This window comes from Mesoplodon densirostris, chromosome 18 (assembly GCF_025265405.1).
Source record: "Mesoplodon densirostris isolate mMesDen1 chromosome 18, mMesDen1 primary haplotype, whole genome shotgun sequence".
NCBI classification, from domain to species: Eukaryota; Metazoa; Chordata; class Mammalia; order Artiodactyla; family Ziphiidae; genus Mesoplodon; species Mesoplodon densirostris.
Genome location: NC_082678.1, coordinates 62018082 through 62036726, shown reverse-complemented (window position 1 = coordinate 62036726; position 18645 = coordinate 62018082). Strand labels below are relative to the sequence as shown.

General features: G+C 40.3%; 1 protein-coding gene across 1 annotated transcript in view; it reads left to right on the top strand.

Annotated features, from left to right (window-relative positions):
• The window catches only part of ANKFN1 (ankyrin repeat and fibronectin type III domain containing 1), a 157202-nt gene that overhangs the window by 99780 nt on the left and 38777 nt on the right, over window positions 1–18645 (top strand). The window contains exons 9-12 of the mRNA XM_060082366.1: window positions 1832–1931; window positions 2223–2355; window positions 2831–2947; window positions 11213–11428. Coding sequence (XP_059938349.1) covers window positions 1832–1931; window positions 2223–2355; window positions 2831–2947; window positions 11213–11428 — 566 coding nt within the window. The remainder of the gene's footprint in view (window positions 1–1831; window positions 1932–2222; window positions 2356–2830; window positions 2948–11212; window positions 11429–18645) is intronic.

Below are 18645 nucleotides of genomic sequence, written 5' to 3'. Positions count from 1 at the left end.
GCATGGCCTTATCTTTAGGAAAGCAGTAAAGCCAATGTCAGAATCTTTAGGTGTACTCTTACACTAATCAGAGTCTCCATAGATGCTTCTTCCAGTGTTCTGCCTGGAGAATATAAATTTGAGTACCACTGTTCCAAGAGTCCAGTGGGGATATATTCTGTATGGAAACTTTCATTTAATCCACCTGTTTTCAGTACATACCACTCCCTCCCTCCATTTTTTAACCATACACCGTATCTTTCACTCTAAAGAGCTCTGTTTTTCTGCTTTCCAGAGAATATGCTACTAGCTTTCTTCTAGAGTGGGGAAAGGGTAGGAGAGGATATTTAGAAGTCTAACTACTTTTTAAACAGATTTCAACAAAACTCCCTGATTTTAGCTCCACATTCACCACTCTTCCAGCAGTATATGGTGCCCATGGGTGAGTCAGGTTACTTCTCAGCTTTCTCAGGTCTGCTAAATCCATCTGTCCATCTGCTTTCTAGCTAGCAAAATTCACTTGCTTTTGTCTCCTTTCCCATCTCTTTGTCTTTACAGATTTATGTCACTTCCTCTTTTTAAAATCTCTTTACTCTGCTTTTAGTAAGATTTTGGGAGAGAGCAGTATGTGATAAATAAGTTCAATATGCTGCCTTTAATCAGAAGTCCCAGCAGCATTATTTTCAAGTAGACTATAACAAGTAAAATACATGTTCAAGTTAGAAAAAAATGCTTTTGCTTTGTTCTGCCAGGAATAACCATTACCAACACAAACTTGAAACTGGCATGAATGCTTGTGTCAATCAGCTCATTCCCAACTGCTCCTATAGGATCATAGGTAGAGCCACACTGGGCCTCAGCCATGGGCCATTCGCCCATGATATGGACCATATTCTCATCCCCAGTAACATGTCTGTCAGGAGTTTGGTGATGACCCCAATAACCTCAGCTTCCCTTCATTAATTACATTTAAGATGAGAATTAAATCAGTGATCATCTAGTTCAGCTCTAGGGAGCACAGTATGCAAAGACTGCTACAGGAAATCTACTACTTTTATCAGTGAGAGCTCCAGTTGTAAATAAAAGAGCTAAACAGAAGCAACGGATGATGTGTTCATCACTGTAACCATAGAACCTAACATATAGTAGCGTACCAATAAATATTTCAGTGAACAAATGTTTGTTTTTCTGGGTACTGCCTTTTTTATCTTGGACAATCCACTTAACCTCTCTGTCTCAGTTTCTTCTTCCGAATAACGAGGATAATCATACCTATGCCTACAACTATTTTTGTAAGCCAACATACACACTGGAAAAAAACTACCCCAGAATGCTAGCAGTGGTTCTACTAACGTGGCAGGATGATATGTGTGGGATTTTGTTCTTTTTTTCTATGCTCCAGACTTCCTGCAATGTGCCTATATTAATTTTATAATGAAAAAAAATTTTTAATGGAATATGCAGACTAACAAGAAGAGCTTTGCCAACATTGAGAAGTATGTGACTATTAAAAGGCAATAGGAGCTGGGGACACAAAAGTTGATCGTGTTTCTTCATATCCCACCTCATAATAAATAAGGAGAGTATAAACAAAACACCTAAGTGACTTCACCTGGAGTTATAAGTGTTACTCATTTCCAACATTTTTGAGGAGCTGTTCATTAATTAACTACTGGCATCTCAAGATACAAAAGCATCTTGATGGAATGAATGAGCTGAATCCCTACATGAAACTGAGTGTAAGTGACACTGAGGGGACAGGAGACAGAAAGGCAAAAAGGTGGGAAGAAGGCACTGAGAGTGTTGTTCTTCCAGTGGAATTTACACTGTATTTTTTTTTCCTGTGTTCCAGAAAGTTCAAAATTACAAACCACGGGCCGCAAGCAGTCAGTCTCTAGGAGCCTGAAATACCTATTCCATTCCTCAAACAAGTTTGTGAAGACCTTGAAACGGTGGGTCCTATGTAGTTTTTCCAGGAAGTCTGAGCTTCTCAGGAATCTGCTGTTTTTGGTTCTGAGAGGAAACTTGGTAGAAATTTCCTTTTTTTATTATTAAGAGAATACACAATTCACTTTTCTTCTGAAAATTTGGACAAGATAGCCAATAAATTTGTGGTATTTAAGAATATGCTCATAGGTATATTTTAAATTATCTTTTATCATGTCCAAAAATATTTTTTCCATGATCCAGGCTTGGAGGAGAAGATGATTGAGGACAATTTTTATTTTGCTTTTTCTTTTTAGGGGACTCTACATAGCTGTTATATTTTATTACAAAGACAATATGTTAGTCACCAATGAAGATCAAATACCGATTGCTGAAATAGATGACTCTCACACCAGTTCCATTACACAAGATTTTCTGTGGTTCACAAAGGTATCCTGAGTTCTAATTTTATTCTTCCCCACTTTGCACCAAGTCTGTGCATAAATCTCTGAAACTTTAGTTGAGGGGTTGAGGGGTCTCCAGTGATCAAAATATTGGGGTGGGAGTAAATTATCTCAAAGGTCTCTTTCAGCCCTGATTTGCCCTATGTCATTAAAAATGCCAAAATAGTATCTACGCTACATTTTCAAAGCAAAGAAGCTTCCATCCTGTCAGACTGTGTCTCCACTATTCTGAGTTATGGGATCATTTGGCAAAGACTAAAATGTGAATCTGATTGTTTCATTAACATTCAGATCTTTTTCCAATTGGACAGAGATCAAAAAGTTGTTTTGCATGCATCTGAAAATGGACTGGAGAACAAACATGAAGGGTCAGGTTTCCTTCTCCCTACATTGCTTTGATGCCACAACCTAAATCATGTACTGGCTTGGGCAATGATATGACTTCGTGACTTCTTTTGCAGCTGTCTTGTATGTGGGAAGATATAAGGTGGTTGAGGAAAAGCACACCTATCTCCATGTCCTCATCCACAGTACTACAAACTCGGCAGAAGATGCTTGCAGCAACAGCCCAGTTACAGGTGAGGGGCCAGGTTTCAATCCAGACCTCCAAGGAAATTTTAGAAAAACATGTCAGTTCAGTTACCAATCCTACCTGGAAAGGATATATGAAGTCTTCTTGGACAGTTTGAGCTGCACACCTGCCTTTGTAGGGAACCTGTGCTTTTGGCAGTCTCCTGGAAGAGGAACAGGGGTCTAACCTGAAGAGTCTAAGTGTGAACAAGGAGTAAAGAGACTTGAATTCTGGATTTGATGTTAATAGGTCAACTCATTTCTCCTTTCTGGGTCTGAGTTTCATTACTTGCAAAGTAAGAGTCTGACTAGCTCTCTTGAAGACCTCTTGATGCTCTGGCGTCCTGCGCATCTATGAGTATATGGAGATAGAGAAAGAGACCCCCAGATATTTTAAGGAGTTTCTTGGCTTGATGCTTATGGCATCAATGATGCAAAGGCATTTGCATGCATTTTTGATAATTAAAAAAAAAACTTCTTAAAAGCTTACCTTTAATTCTGAATTTAATCCTTCTGTACTATTAACCCAATCAGATCAGGTCCCCAAGCCCTGCAAGAATCTTTGTAGGTTACAGAGCCCCTCTTAGAAATGATATTGAATTCTAATCAGTCTCTTCTGGGTTTCCCTTTCATTGTTTTTTGTTTTGTTTTGTTTTGTTTTGATATTATCTGAATTTGTGCTTCTTAGCACAGAAGAACATCTGCAACATAGAACTGGGGCCTTTAAGATATCGATGAGCCTTGATCAGTGATGGGTATCTACCTACAAAGCTGTCAGTTACATCAACCCCAGAAATACACATAACAGGAATCTACATAAGCTGTGTTCAGCCAGGCCATACCAGCCGAAGCATAAAAATAGAGTCATAATAGCAAAAAAGATTTTCTACAGTTCCATCCCCACCTGCAATTACAAGAATTTCATATTTCTTGACCCATGCAATAATTTGACTCCTTGCAATAATAATAATAATTATCTTGCTATTATAATAAATTCTGAAAGGTAACCCTTAAACCTCCTGTTCTATACTCCACTGCATGGGCGGTATATTGTCTTTTGTCCTCAGTAAGATTTTAAAAAACCGTGCTCTCCATTTCAACCCACTCTTGATTACAGAATCTTCTCCTCAACTCAAGAAGTTCTTGGAGCTGGGCCATGATGACTGTGCTGAACTCCAAGGGCCTCTTCCTTTCATCACTGACCAGCTTGAGCTGGATCAAGCCACTATACCTCAAAAACACCTCTTTCTTTAGGATAAACTTCATTTCCAGTAGGCTCCTTGGTCCCTTAGTAAAGTTCTTTCCCAGGAGTCCGTAATGGACCCTCCCATTAGCCCACCATACAGCCCAGACGTGCTTAGATCACAGACTGAACAACTTTAGAATTTCAAACGGGGCTCTTTATTTTACGTTTATTAGAGGCTTCCTAGAACACCTTCATCTGATATCAGTAACATGAGAAGGGCTAGGCTGTCACAAGCCATTGCAGTTAAACACTGAGGGCCTAGAGGGAAGCCATGATGGTCAGTGTGCCCTACTCAACTATTACTTCCATTGCAACAGCTCTTGGATTTGGCCCCCCAAGGCACTGACACCCATCACTTTTCATAATGCATCAGCTCCCTTCTGAGGTCATTTTCCTCCTTGTCTAGCTTAGATTACTTAGCCCATCATAATCACTCCCTTGAAAATCCTCTAAATTTCTGGCCACTGTCTCCCTCCATATTATCTATTTGGAAAAAAATCCAAGCCTGGATGAATCCAACATGTCTACACTAGAGTAGCTGCACGCTGCTGCCGAAAAAGCATCACTGAAAAGGGGGGGTGAGGTATGACTGGTTTTATGTTAAATTCATGACTACAATTCTCACATGTAAGGTTACCTTGTGATCACATTCCATTTCTCTACTAAATTCACTTTCCCAAAGTACGAGGCAACTATTTAAAACCTTCTCCATTCTACCATGTCTCTTCCCCTTCCCCACATCAGGTGACACTTTACTATATAACTCATTAAGAAAGTAAATGGGAAATAATTCTCTTTCCACTGCCAAACTGAAAAGCCTCCTTGCACCGATGCTACTTTCTCTTCCTCCCCCCACCCCATTCCAACAGATAAAGCCCCACTCCTCCTACCAAAGGCTCATCCCTCACATGTGCTCTGGATCTCAGTTCTTCACTCCCTCCTTCAACTACCAATCTCTCTTCTCTTCTTTAGAACCAAACTTCTTTTCTTTTTTTTTTTTTTTTTTTTTTTTTGCGGTATGCGGGCCTCTCACTGTTGTGGCCTCCCCCGTTGCGGAGCACAGGCTCCGGACGCGCAGGCTCAGCGGCCATGGCTCACGGGCCCAGCCGCTCCGCGGCATATGGGATCCTCCCAGACCGGGGCACGAACCCGTATCCCCTGCATCGGCAGGCGGACTCTCAACCACTTGCGCCACCAGGGAGGCCCTAGAACCAAACTTCTTGAAAGAGTGGCCAACATTCTCCTTTTCCATTTACTTCCTCACTTCCCATTTAGTTCTAAGCTCTTTCCCTGACTTTTGCTACCACCATGCCTACCAGAATGCTCTCAGGCCACCAATAATCAGTGGCAGATGATGCTCATAAAGCTTGAGCTTCGGGGCCCCTCACCTGCATGATCCCCTGTGAGTGTGGGAGTCGTGGAGTGCTTAGGGAGGGGAAGTTGGGTTACAATCTTTGTGATAAACTGCCTAAAGGAACCCAGGAGGGAAAGGGGATCAGAAATTCCAAATGCTCCAGTATTTGGGGAGATTTTCTTTCTCAGTCTAAATATTCACTTTTATTTTTTAAAAAATTCACTTTTACACCTAACTTTCATATTTGTAATTTTGTATTCTTTGTCTTAAAGAGGACCCCAAAATTGTGTGGTACAGGCCCCTACAAAACCTGGATCCATCCCTGCCAATGACTTCAGTTTCACTATATCCAACTGACACTTTAAAATCCTCTTTGCAACTGACATCTCAGCAGCATTTGATACACTTGGTCCTGCTCTCCTTTTCTAAACTGCCACATCCCTTGGCTTCCATGACTCCACACTTTCCAGAGTTTTCCAACTTCCTGGCCTGTCTTTCTCAGTCTCCTCTGCTAGCTTAAATGCTGTTTCCTCTGCTTAGAATCCTCTTCTACTTCTTTGTCTCACTAATTCCTACAGATCCTTCAGATCTCAGCTTCATTTTTATACTTCCTCAGGGAGCCTTTCTCTGATCTCCCAATTAAGTGAATCACTCACATAGCACCTTGCATTCTTCATTCAGAATGGTGATCATAATACCATTAGTTAATTATTTGTATCATTATCTGGTCACTGACCAACTTGGACTGTGAGTCCCTGAGCTCAGGGAATGTATCTGCCTTGGTTACCACTATATCCCCCATGTGTGGCATGTGGCAGATCATCCATAAGTACTGGCTGGATAAATAAATGTATTTATCAGTCCAACCCCTGTACCCCTAAGATCACACTTGAGGGTACTTTATCTAACCAAAGGGAAAAGGGATCACAGCAACGTACCTCATGCCACAGTTACCACCTGGAGAGCTCTCCAGCCCTGCACAGTGACCAGTGCCTTGTAGTACTTAACAGTTACCCCTTTCAGTGCCCATCAGAGGTCAGAGCACCACCTGCCTAAACAATAGGAGTCACTTTCATCTTTTTTTGTAATACCTATCGCCCAAACTCCTTGCTGACCTTTAAAATGAAAATGTCTAGAAATACTGAAGCCACTCTTTTCTTGGGGGGTTGGGGGGAAGGGTGGGGGGTGACAAGGCACAGAAAAAAATTTTCAGAAGAGGAAGAAACATAAATTTGGGGAGATTTATACTTAATATTTTAGGTCTCTTTACTAATCTAACATGTCTTACAATGTCCTGAGAAAAGTTAAAAGGCATTCTTAAATAGCTTGATTGGCATCAGCCATACATAAGTCCTATTGCTTTACCTATGGTATATCTCATTTTACTCTCCCCCCCTTTCCAGCATCACTACCACTGCTTCATTACTCCAGTTATGTCAAAAGCCTCCAAAGTCATCCTCCTGCTTCCAGTCTTAACACCCTCCAACCTATTCTCCACACTCCTGCTAGAGTAGCCAATAAAAGATGCTGACCATGTCATTCCCTGACTCATACTCTTTCAAGAGTGGCGCAGACATTTTATCATGGCACACAAAGGCCTTCCTTGCCATCTTTCTCCCTCTCCTCTGTTTCCATGGCACCCTGACTTACCTTCATCAAGTGCATACAAACCACTGTGCATCCTGCGCCTTATTTTCCAGTTTCTGCTCTATAGGGAGGTTTTTTTTAATTAATTTTTATTAGAGTATAGCTGCTTTACCATGCTGTGTTAGTTTCTACTGTACAGCAAAGTGAACCAGCTATATGTATACATATACACCCTCTTATTTGGATTTCCTTCCCATTTAGGTCACCACAGAGCACTGAGTAGAGTTCCCTGAGCTATACAGTAGGTTCTGATTAGTTATCTCTTTTATACATACGAAGGTTCTTTAATACATGATAATAAATAATAATCGTGAAACAACTTTCATTTATCTAACAGAGTAAGTGCCAGGCACTTTGCTAAGTACTTTCCAAACTATATCTCATTTTATCTTCACCACACCATAATGAGAAAGTACTATTATTGATATTCATTTAACACAGGATAAAACTGAGGCCTAGAAAGGGAAAATAACTTGCCCAAGGTTGCACAAATAGGAAGTAGCAGAGTCTGGATACAAACCCTGATCTATATAACTCCAAAGCCTGTATACTTTCCAATATTTCATCATCTTAGTGTGCATTCATTTTACAAAAAGCAGACAAAAATTTTAAATAGAACAAATTACATACATTATAGTTAAAAAAGAAAAGGTAAAAGTCTGTTCTGTATCATTTGGAGCCTATCTAGGAGAAGTGGTCTTAAATTTTATTTGGAAGAAGGTAAAGTATGAATTACTATTACCCAGGCAGGAGAGATAAGTATCTGCCAGCATTAGGATTAAAAAATAATAATAATAATAATATTAGAAAGCCTATAAGTGGCCAAGACCCCACATTGTTTTTCCAACTTTTAGGAAAATGGCAGAGGCCCCAAGAGGCAGAAGGGTATATTCCTCTTACACTGAGAGATGCCCCAACTACTTATCCTCAAAATACAGGAAGAACCTGAAACTAGATTCGGTTCTATTCAACTTTCCTCCTCCACAGACTTTATTTTTTTTCTGCAAACTCTTATTTTATTTTTATTGGAATATAGTTGATTTACAATGTTGTGTTAGTTTCAGATGTACAGCAAAGTGAATCAGTTATACATAGAGATATATCCCTTCTTTTTTAGATTCTTCTCCCATATAGGTCATTAGATAGTACTGAGTAGAGTTCCCTGTGCTATACAGTAGGTCCTTATTAGTTATCTGTTTTATAGATAGTAGTGTGTCTATGTCAATCCCAATCTCCCAATTCATCTCTCCTCCCCTTTCCCCCCTGGTAACCATAAGTTTGTTTTCTACATCTGTGACTCTATTTCTGTTTTGTAAACAAGTTCATTTGTACCATTTTTTTAGATTCCTCCTCTACTGCTTTTAGAAATGAGTGTTAGTGAGCTAAAGCCAGGTAACAATTCATGAATACTATGTTTCTTTCATTTTTCAAGGCAGGGGGAAAGGTTTCCCCAAAATTTTACTCTTCTTTTCCAGGCCTTCATATCTCTACACCAGACCTCCTTCGACTTCCCATGTCACCCCAAACTGAATAAAAGTCTCTAAGTATTGTGCATCTGTCTAGGGCGCTTATTGACAGCCCTGTGATTTGTTGTGGTTATAACCTAGAGGCATTCCTGTGAGCCATCAGATGGCTTTTATTTCTTTTTACCTTGTAGAATCCTCAGGGTTCCCAGATCTCCTAATCTTGATTGCATAGCATGACAGGTATTAACATGGTGTGATTTTCCTTTAGGCACTAAAGAACCCCAAATTTTCCCCCTTAGAACGTGGTTGCAACTTATTTTCACAAAGATATTCCTCTTTTAAATTGGGCTCTTCCCAGAGCTAGCTATCCAACCCAATTTGCTATCAATAAAGAATTTCAGGAAGACTTTTAGTGCTTCTTGTTTAGAGCATTAGTCAACATATCCAAAACTAACAGTAAATCACTGATAATAAACTCTGCCTAAATGAAATGACCATCTCATTCAATGTCCACTCACCCACTTTGATCCAAAGCAAATCAAATTTTCCAGTGTCCTAATGATGTTACTTCAGTCAACAAAAATTTCTTGAGCTATTACTATGTACCAGGCACTGTGCAAGGAACCCAGAGAAAGAGAGATTTAAAAAAACCATGATTTCATGACAAGTACATCAATACACAGGAAAGTCAGAGTCATGCTAAGATATAAGTTGGTACACGAAGCAGTAGGGGACAAAAAAGGAGATGATAACTTCTACCTATGAGAGTTGAGCAAGTCCTCCCAGAGAAGGTGAAACCTGGGCTGAGTGTTGAAAATGAGTAAGAATAAACCAGGGTGGAATTCCAGTTGGAGCACTAAAGAAAGCCCATACCCTGCCTACTTGTATCAAGCTTGAAAGTTTACAAAACACTTTCTCATACACTGCTTGACTTAATCCACCAATCATTCTATAAGGTAAGGATTAGCATAAGGGATGTCTGAGCTGTAAGGACTCTTAATTTTAGATGATGAAACTCAGGGCCAGAAAGAGTAAGTCATTTTTCAGAAGTCTAAGTGTTAATGAACAGCAGCCAGCCCTGAAACTCAACACCAGAATAACTAAAGGCTTAACAGCAGTAATGTGCTGGAGCCAACTTGTACTCACTTAGGAGAGCCAACAGTTAAGTATTCAGAGATTTTCAAAGCCTGTTGTCACAACCTTTGGTAGCTTAAAATAGGGTACTGTGGGAGTATTTACACCACAGAAATTGGCATATTATATATCAAGGCTTTTTTTTTTTTTTTTTTTTTTGATGGCCAGTTTACCAGCATGCCATTGCTGATTGGCCAGTACTACTTTGCAGCAAACTGCTTTATATAAGACTGTAGTACTACACAGGGCTGGATTAAAAGCCTTACCCAATTACTTCTCTATGATTTAGAAGTTAATTGTTGGAAAGGGATAATCTGACTGAGTAGTTAGGCCATTTTTAAAAACAGTAATCCTGCCAAATGAATTTTTACAATATGTCAAAAATTATTTATGAAATTTCTTATTTATGTGTTCTGTCCTTGAAAATTAAGAAAAAAAAAGACATAGTCCCTACCTATGAGGAACATTCCACTGTTTTTGTAAATGTGAATACTGATCAGCTGGCTCATTCATTTTTAGGTCATCCTTATCACTTTCACAAATTCCAGTTCTATTTTTGCACTCCTGCTAACAGGTTATCTTGTCAGCATTTATGTGAGCTCACAAAAATAACAGCCAGGAGCTCTGAGATGATTAATTATTTCAAAAAGCTATAGATATTCAAAGTAAAAGGGTATTTTTATCCTATTCATCCAGTGCTCTAAGTTAGAAATCTTCAAACCTTGCCTATTTGTAAAACTGCTTATTTTAATAACATCTACCTGGGCCCCTTCACACTTAACGTGGCATCCTTCTCTTCTCACCTTTCTAAAAGTATTGTCTACCTTGTTGACCTAGCTCACAAACAATTTTAACAAAATTTTAAATAAACAGAACTCTCTGAAATGCAGATAAGTCAAACCAGGCCAATCTCCCAATTAAAGTATCTTGAAGGGAATGTGCAGTTATTTGGGGACCTGTACAATGTGCTACATTGTCAATTCACTTCTTCCTTTTAAACAACCCCACTTCATACCAGCTTACTGTAGATCTCTTGAAAACTCCACAAGTAGCATACCTGAAATATCAGGCATTTTTCTTTAAAACATCTGGGATTCTCTTCAAGTGCTGGTAACTGAGGTTTATGTGCTGGTGTGTCTATGTGGGTAAGAGATATTTACAGATATTAAATTTGCTTTAAAAAAACATAATTTTTGTGCCTCTTGCTATAATCTTTGCAGGCTTATGGTGAAGACATTTTCTTTGAGCTTCTGTTAAGTACACTTGTATGGTACTACATATTCTATTATAGGTTTAAGTCTGCACAACAACAACCACCAAAAAACAGCTTCTCAGAAATATCAGATAATTATTCAGTGTCTTTTGTTGCAGTTATGTTGCTTTGTTTGCACATCATCTAAGCTACCAGAAATCTGTTTGTTTCTAGAGTTTACTTGGGACACACAATTTGGGAAGAGTTTACTATGAACCCATTAAAGACCGGCATGGAAACATCCTCATAGTCACCATCAGAGAGGTGGAGATGCTCTATTCATTTTTTAATGGCAAATGGATGCAGATCTCAAAGCTGCAAAGCCAGAGGAAGTCTCTCTCAACACCTGAGGAGCCAACAGCCTTAGACATTTTACTGATAACCATCCAGGTATGCAGTCTTTTCAATTTTCCTAATAAAAGTTCCAAACACACTTATTGAGGCTCTAGTGAAATGTATCAAGAGCCATTTGCATATGCAGTAATGGAATGAAGAGGTCCAGAGACATGTCATTGTTTGTATTCCACCCATAGGAAAGATTCAAAAGCATCAATCAGCTCGTCACTTCTACAAGCCCCTTCCAAGGCCCTAAAAACTTCACACTCATAATTTTGTATTCTTTTCCTTAAGAAAAGCGCAGAAAATTGTATCAGCTTAAGGCCCGACCAAACTTGGATTTGCCCCTAGACACACAGCTAGAAAATGGCAGAGCTGAAAATTGAACTCACATCTTCTGATTGGAAGCAGGCTTCTTTCTTCTATATTATATCACATTTGGAAGCAGGAGTTAGGATTTTAATGAGTGAGGGATGGGAGATGAAATAAAAGATGAGTCACCTGAGAACTAAATAGCCACCAAAATTCAAAAATAAGGCAGCTGAGGTCCAGTCTCTTAACCTGGATGGCGGAGCTAGGATACAAACCTGTATCTTGTGCTCCTAAGTCCAGCACTCTCTCCACGCCACCACACTGCCTCACATGTTCTTATGTAAACATGGGCTTCAGGGGCTTCTCTGGTGGCGCAGTGGTTGAGAGTCCGCCTGCAGATGCAGGGGACACAGGTTCGTGCCCCGGTCCGGGAAGATCCCACATGCCGCGGAGCAGCTGGGCCCGTGAGCCATGGCCGCTGAGCCTGCGCGTCCGGAGCCTGTGCTCCGCCATGGGAGAGGCCACAACAGTGAGAGGCCCATGTACCGCAAAAAAAAAAAAAAAAAAAAAAAAAAACATGGGCTTCAAGCTGTTTCTTTTTCCTTCTTTTAAACCCAGTGATGGGGATGAGTTCTATAGAGCTCTCCAGTTAGGTGGCAAAGCTAGGAGAAACAACTACCTTGAGGCCTACACAACCAATGGCATATATCGACAAGACAGCCAATCTGGAGTAATGGGGAAGAAAGGGCTCAATCTCAGACAAAGAAGCCAAACTCAAGTCTTGGCCCGGTAACCCCTCAGATCACCCTAAACAGCTAAGTAACCAGCCTGCTGACTTACTTTCGTTCTCCACTGAGCGGTGGCTAGTACAGTAATCTCACCTTTCTATTACTTGCTCTGGCCCAGACCAGGATAAAGTCCAGTGTAGCAAAGGCAAGCTAATTGGTCAAAGCCAATACCTCTGGATTTGATTTCATGGAATTTGGGTTCATAGGAAATTTATAGAGGGTGAGGGTGTGTGTGTGTGTGTGTGTGTGCGTGTGTGTAGGTGGGAGCAGGGAACACAGACACATTTGTGGTTCTCCTCTTCACCTTTTATAAGTAAGTGCTAAAAGAAACATTTTTAAAAATCATAATAAATTGAGCTTTTACAGGGTGACTAATACACTAATCCCCTATAGGGATAAATTGGAGTCTGGGCTACCTTTGCTCCTAGAAACACAGCACAGGCCCCAGCATGATATAATACCTGGTTTCTCCTAGACTTATTACATTAAAAATGTGTTACAGGTGCAGAAAAATTCCAATCTGGCAAAAAGTTGTTAGAGAAGGGAGACCAAAAATAGAGGCAAGATCAGGTTTCCACCCGGATCCCAGTGGAAAATGTACCCCCACTGACTGGCACATTCCTGCCTGATGTCATTCCCACCCACCCCCGACTCTCCTTGTTTCTCCTTCTACTTTTTCTCTCTCCCCTCCTTCCCATACAGGTCTTACACTGGAGAGGAAATGGGGGAATAAAACTATTAGGGCGGTATTCAGTTACTACTAGACTTAACATTTAATTATGCCAGGAGGTAGCCCCACCAATTCAACATAGAGATAGGTCTTGGTGGTTGACCAAAGCAGGCTGGGTAATTCCCACAATTCCAGGCCACAAACCACTCTTTTTTCTCAGGGTCATAAGAGTGATGACCACCAGGCCTTCTGACTGGAAGCCTGAGCTTCTTTCTGCTACATCACACCACATTCTGAGGCACCACTTAGGACTCAGGCTGACTGGGTATGATTCCTGACTCCACCTTTTCTGGTTATGTGACTAGAACAAGTTACTTAATTTCTTACCTCCTGTATTTCTTTCTCTGCAAAACAACCTACTTCACTGGGTTCTAATGAAGAGTAAATGAGTTAAGTACATAAAGCATTAGAAGAGTAGCACAAAGTGAGTGCTCAATAAATGTTAGTTATTTTTATTATTTCTCTACTCAGAAAAATCCAACCAATGCTAGGCTCTCCCTCAGGGCACACCCAGTCCATCTCCTCCTCATCTGTACTCTCCCAGGAGACCCTAGGTACTGGCTCAGTCATTCCACTACTTCTACCTTTTCGTAAGGACTAAGGAAAAATTGTATAAAGACTAAATGATCCACAATGCAGTTTTCAAAACAGATAAGGGCTTTAACAAAATCTGGGCCCATAACTAATGTACTAATCCTTTAGGGCCCCAGGGAACCTCCAGGGTCTAACCCGCTCAAATTCCTGACCCTCTCAAGTCCCAGACCTTCATAACAGGCCTCTCTCATATATCTGGAAGGGAAAGAGAAATCCTTCCCACACTTGCCTGGAAAGGAAAAGAGAGTTATTACAGACAAGTTAGAATCCCCCTGAGCAAACTAACTGGCAATCAGAGTACAGCTGACCCTTGAACAAACAACATGGGGGTTAGGGGTGCTGACACCACCCCCCCAGTAGTAAATCCACATATAACTTTTGATCCCCCCAAAATTATAATGTGAAAAAGAAATTCATATTTATTTAGAGGTATAACAATTCATGCATTGATAATAAAGAAGCAGCACTATGACTGCTTTATGCAGTATGACTGCATAGTGCATTTTAGCAGTATGACTGCCTAGTGTAACTGATACAACTGCTTCACGGTAGCCTAGCCTATATACGCTTATGAATGGTCATAAAATTTTTATGGCATACAGTATTATAGTCACATTCATAATACAGTATTGGAAACATTGTTACTTTTTTTAAAAAACCACTTACCTGTGATGATAGGCTGATAGGCAGTTTCTCCAATTACAAGAGACAGGCATACTGTATGGTAATGTAATTCTTTGAAAGAAAAGGTATAAAACAGTAAGAAAACTAAAACATTATTAATTTTACATTAAATATTACTCACCTTTTGCCTATGTAAGGATAGGTTATCCACTTCAATACAAGTCTAGCACAATACAAGTGTGCACAATGTTCCACACATATATTTTTGTATATTTATTGAAATCCAGGTATAAGTGGACTCACACAGTACAAACCCATGTTGTTCAAAGGTCAACTATGTTTCCAACAGAAAGGCCCTTCTCAGGTGCTGAGTTTCTCTGACCATAATCTTCAGGGGTCACTTCAATAACTGGAAACCTCCAGGTAAAGTTTTCTCTGAAGATTAATCTCTCACATTTGTACTACACTTTCGAGTTTATAACACTTTGTCACACCTATATCATTTGACCCTCATGAAAACCCAGTGAGGTTGAGTGGGAAATTTCTGTCCAATTCATAAATGAAGCTATGGATTTCAGGGAAGTAACCCACCAAGGTCCTATCAGCCGAAAAAGCAGCCTGTGGGACTAAGACACAAGTCTTCGGACTCCCAGCCTGATGCCCTTCCCATTCTGCCATGCTGCTTTACACACCTTCCCTGTCCTTTTCTCTAGATCCTTTTTAAAAGTGTGATCCTAGGGCTTCCCTGGTGGCGCAGTGGTTGAGAGTCTGCCTGCCGATGCAGGGGACGCGGGTTCGTGCCCCAGTCCGGGAGGATCCCACATGCCGCGGAGCGGCTGGGCCCATGAGCCATGGCCGCTGAGCCTGCGTGTCCGGAGCCTGTGCTCTGCAATGGGAGAGGCCGCAACAGTGAGAGGCCCGCGTACCGCAAAAAAAAAAAAAAAAAAAAGTGTGATCCTAGAGAAGTTGTGGTGAAGCTTGCTCTCCATCTCCCTCCCATCCCTGCTTTCCTTCCCTTGATCTCCTTAGGCATTTCTTGTTACCTACAAGGACCCAGCATCTTCTCACACCTGAGGTGCCCAGGACCTACTATCTCTTCTGCCCTTTTCTGCTTTTTTCCTGCACATGCCTGCTCTCTCTACCTCCAAGGAACCCCTAACGTGGGGATCAAAAACTACTGGAATCAGGAAGATTAATGGAAATGAGTCAACTGGGCTGGATATAAGAAGCAATTGGGGTCACACAAAAACTTGTTCACCAATGTTCATGGCAGAAGTATTTACAGTAGCCAAAGAGTAGAAACAACCTACATGTCCAATAACTGATGAATGGATAAACAAAAGTGATGTATTCATATAATGGAATATTATTCAGCCATAAATGAAGTACTGATCCATGCTAATATGGATGAAAACATTATGCTAAGTGAAAAAAAGCCAGACACAAAATGCTACACAATTAAATATCCAGTACAGGCAAAGCCATAGAGACAGAAAGTAGATGAGTGGTTCCAGGGGCAGGAAGAGGAGGGACTGGGGAATGACAGCTAACGAATGGGAGCTTTCTTTTTGGAATGTTGAAAATAATCTGAAATTAGATAGCGGTGATAGTTGCACAGCCTTGTGACTATAGTAAAAACCACTGAATTTCACACCTTAAAAGAGTGAATGTTATGGCATGTGAGTTATATGTCAATATAAAAAAAAGTGGAAGTAACAAAGACTATAGTAATCTGAAGAGCCCTTGTCTCATCTAAAGAACAGCCCTATTCAGCCTCAGCTAATTGCAGTGGAAGAAAGTGGTCCCAATGTTGAAATACTTTTCGATTTTTAAAGAGAAGTTGAAAGTCCAGAGTTTTGGATAAAATCTCTTTATTTTTAGAAGTTAGAAAATGATTCAGAAAATTTACATTCTTGGCAGCCTATATAATCTTGGGCCACAGGCCACCATTTTATGACCTCTGCTAACCCTGGACAATTCAGCTTCCATACCCTATCCAACAAAACAAAAGCCCTGTAGTTACTGGAAAAGCAACTACATATTGTTCCTCTAACAAGCTCTTAGGGTATCTGATCAATGAAGAGAAGAAGGGTATACCCTTCCTGGTCACTGCACCAACACAACATATTCTCTCCCAAAGGTTCAGCCCCAGACCCCCACTACCTCTGGGCCTCTCACTTCATAGTTAATAAACATTTTTTCAGCACCAGCTAGGTGCCAGGAACTCTTCTAGGTGCTATAGGAAAAACAAATGAATAACTCAAGGTCCTTTCTTTCAAGTTTAGTCAAGGGAGGGAGACAGACTTGTACACAAATCAAGGTAATACAAGGCAGAATTAAACCAGAACCTGCTAGCGGCACAAACAGTGTACTATGAAAACACAGACAAAGCAAGTATTTTAATTCTACCTGGAAATATCAGGGAAGGCGCTGTAGAAGAGGTGACATTTGGCTGAGCCATGAAGGGTAAGTTAAGTTTACCAGGTGGAGAAAAAAAGAAAAAGAGAGAGAAAGACAGGGGGGAGGGAGAAGAAAGGAAGAGAGGAAAGAGGGGAGGAAGGAAGGAATTAGTTAAATAGAGAATTAAATTAAATAGAGGGCATGGTACAAAAAATAAGGTAAAAGCTGGAAAAGTAGATCCCACTCTCCCTTGGGTCCACAATGGACCTTACACAACCTTTATCATACTGGGTGAAGAAAAACTTGCTCACATGTCTCTCTCACAAACTGAAATACGAGTTCCATGAAAAGAAGGATCATGTCCTATTCATCTTAATGTCACTAACATCCTAGCATAATGCCTGATACATAGTAAGTGCTCGATAAAAGTTGGTAGAATGAGTGAATTCATGAACCAACAAAGAATCAAAGAAGAGAGATTAGGCTATGTATGAGGAAGGAAAAAGCAATCCATTTTGGCTGGAGATAAGAGACACAAGAGGACTGCAGTGGAAGTAGAGACTAGAAATGCAGGTTAGAGGTCAAATCAGGCAATATATAAACCCACAGGCATTTGATTTGGCTTAGGAGGCCTTTCTAATATACCTCAGATTATGTGAATAGGACAGCTTCTTTCTCTTCCCATGCATTTCTCAGGCTCCAAAAACATTCTGACTAATGAAGGGTAAATGACTATGTAAAGGCAGGAAAACACATAGTAGATGCTCAGTAATGGTCTTTAAAAAAATTGAATGAAAGAGTGAATGACTCCATCCCAGAAGGGTGTTGTTTTTTACATAACCACAGTATGTTCCTAACTCACATTCTATTTGTGGTCAGTTCTGACCCCCACATGTTTTTTCTTATACTCATACCCATTCTATATTTGTACTCTTGGGTTTGGGTCTTTACAAGCACATTTTCTTATTACGTTTCAACCCTAATTATGATAGGCTTATTTTTCCAATGCATAAGGTCATTCAGAGCTTTATTACTATTTTCCAGAAAATCAAAACCACACCAAATTTGGGACCCACAAATTTGATACACACATTCTTCATTTCTTTGTCTGGAACATCAATAAACATGATGAACCGACTGGCTCTCAGGACCAGTCTCTACTGGGCCATCACTCAGTATGTCCTACTATTCCCAGACTATCCCCATCATCCACAAATCTTCAACCCTGATATTCAGCTTATTAAAGTCATGCGGTCAAGATTCTACTGATACTTTTCCCAGATTATCTAGTGAAACAGATTATACTGGAGACAACTCCCTGGTCTATGGATCTTGTTCTTTTGCTATTAGAAATTAAAGCTGTCTGTATGATTCGCCCATCACAAAACCATGCTGACTCCTTTTTAGTGTCTCAGGGTTTCCTAGGTGACTGCAAATTGATTGACTGATGGTTTGTTCTCATTTTTCCCAAAGATCTATAAGTTGGTGGTCTTTAATTACTAGCATCATTCTGTGTTTCTCCCCTTCCTGTTTCAAAGATAGGCATATTTGCCCTTTTCCAGTCTTTAGGGACCTTTCCAGTTCTCCATCACTTCTCAGAAATAATGATCTGTGGGTTTGTGGCCACATCTGCTTGTACAGCAAGCACCCCTAGGGTGCATATCGTCAAATTCTGCTGATTAAATACTTGCATTTTTCCTTCTCTCATTAACTGTTTCTCTCTCTTTGATTACCTGCTCATTTCTCAAAACTTCACCTTGACTGAACTTCCTCTAGTCAACTAATTATCTGCGATCTGTTCTGAAGAGACAAGATGAAAAACT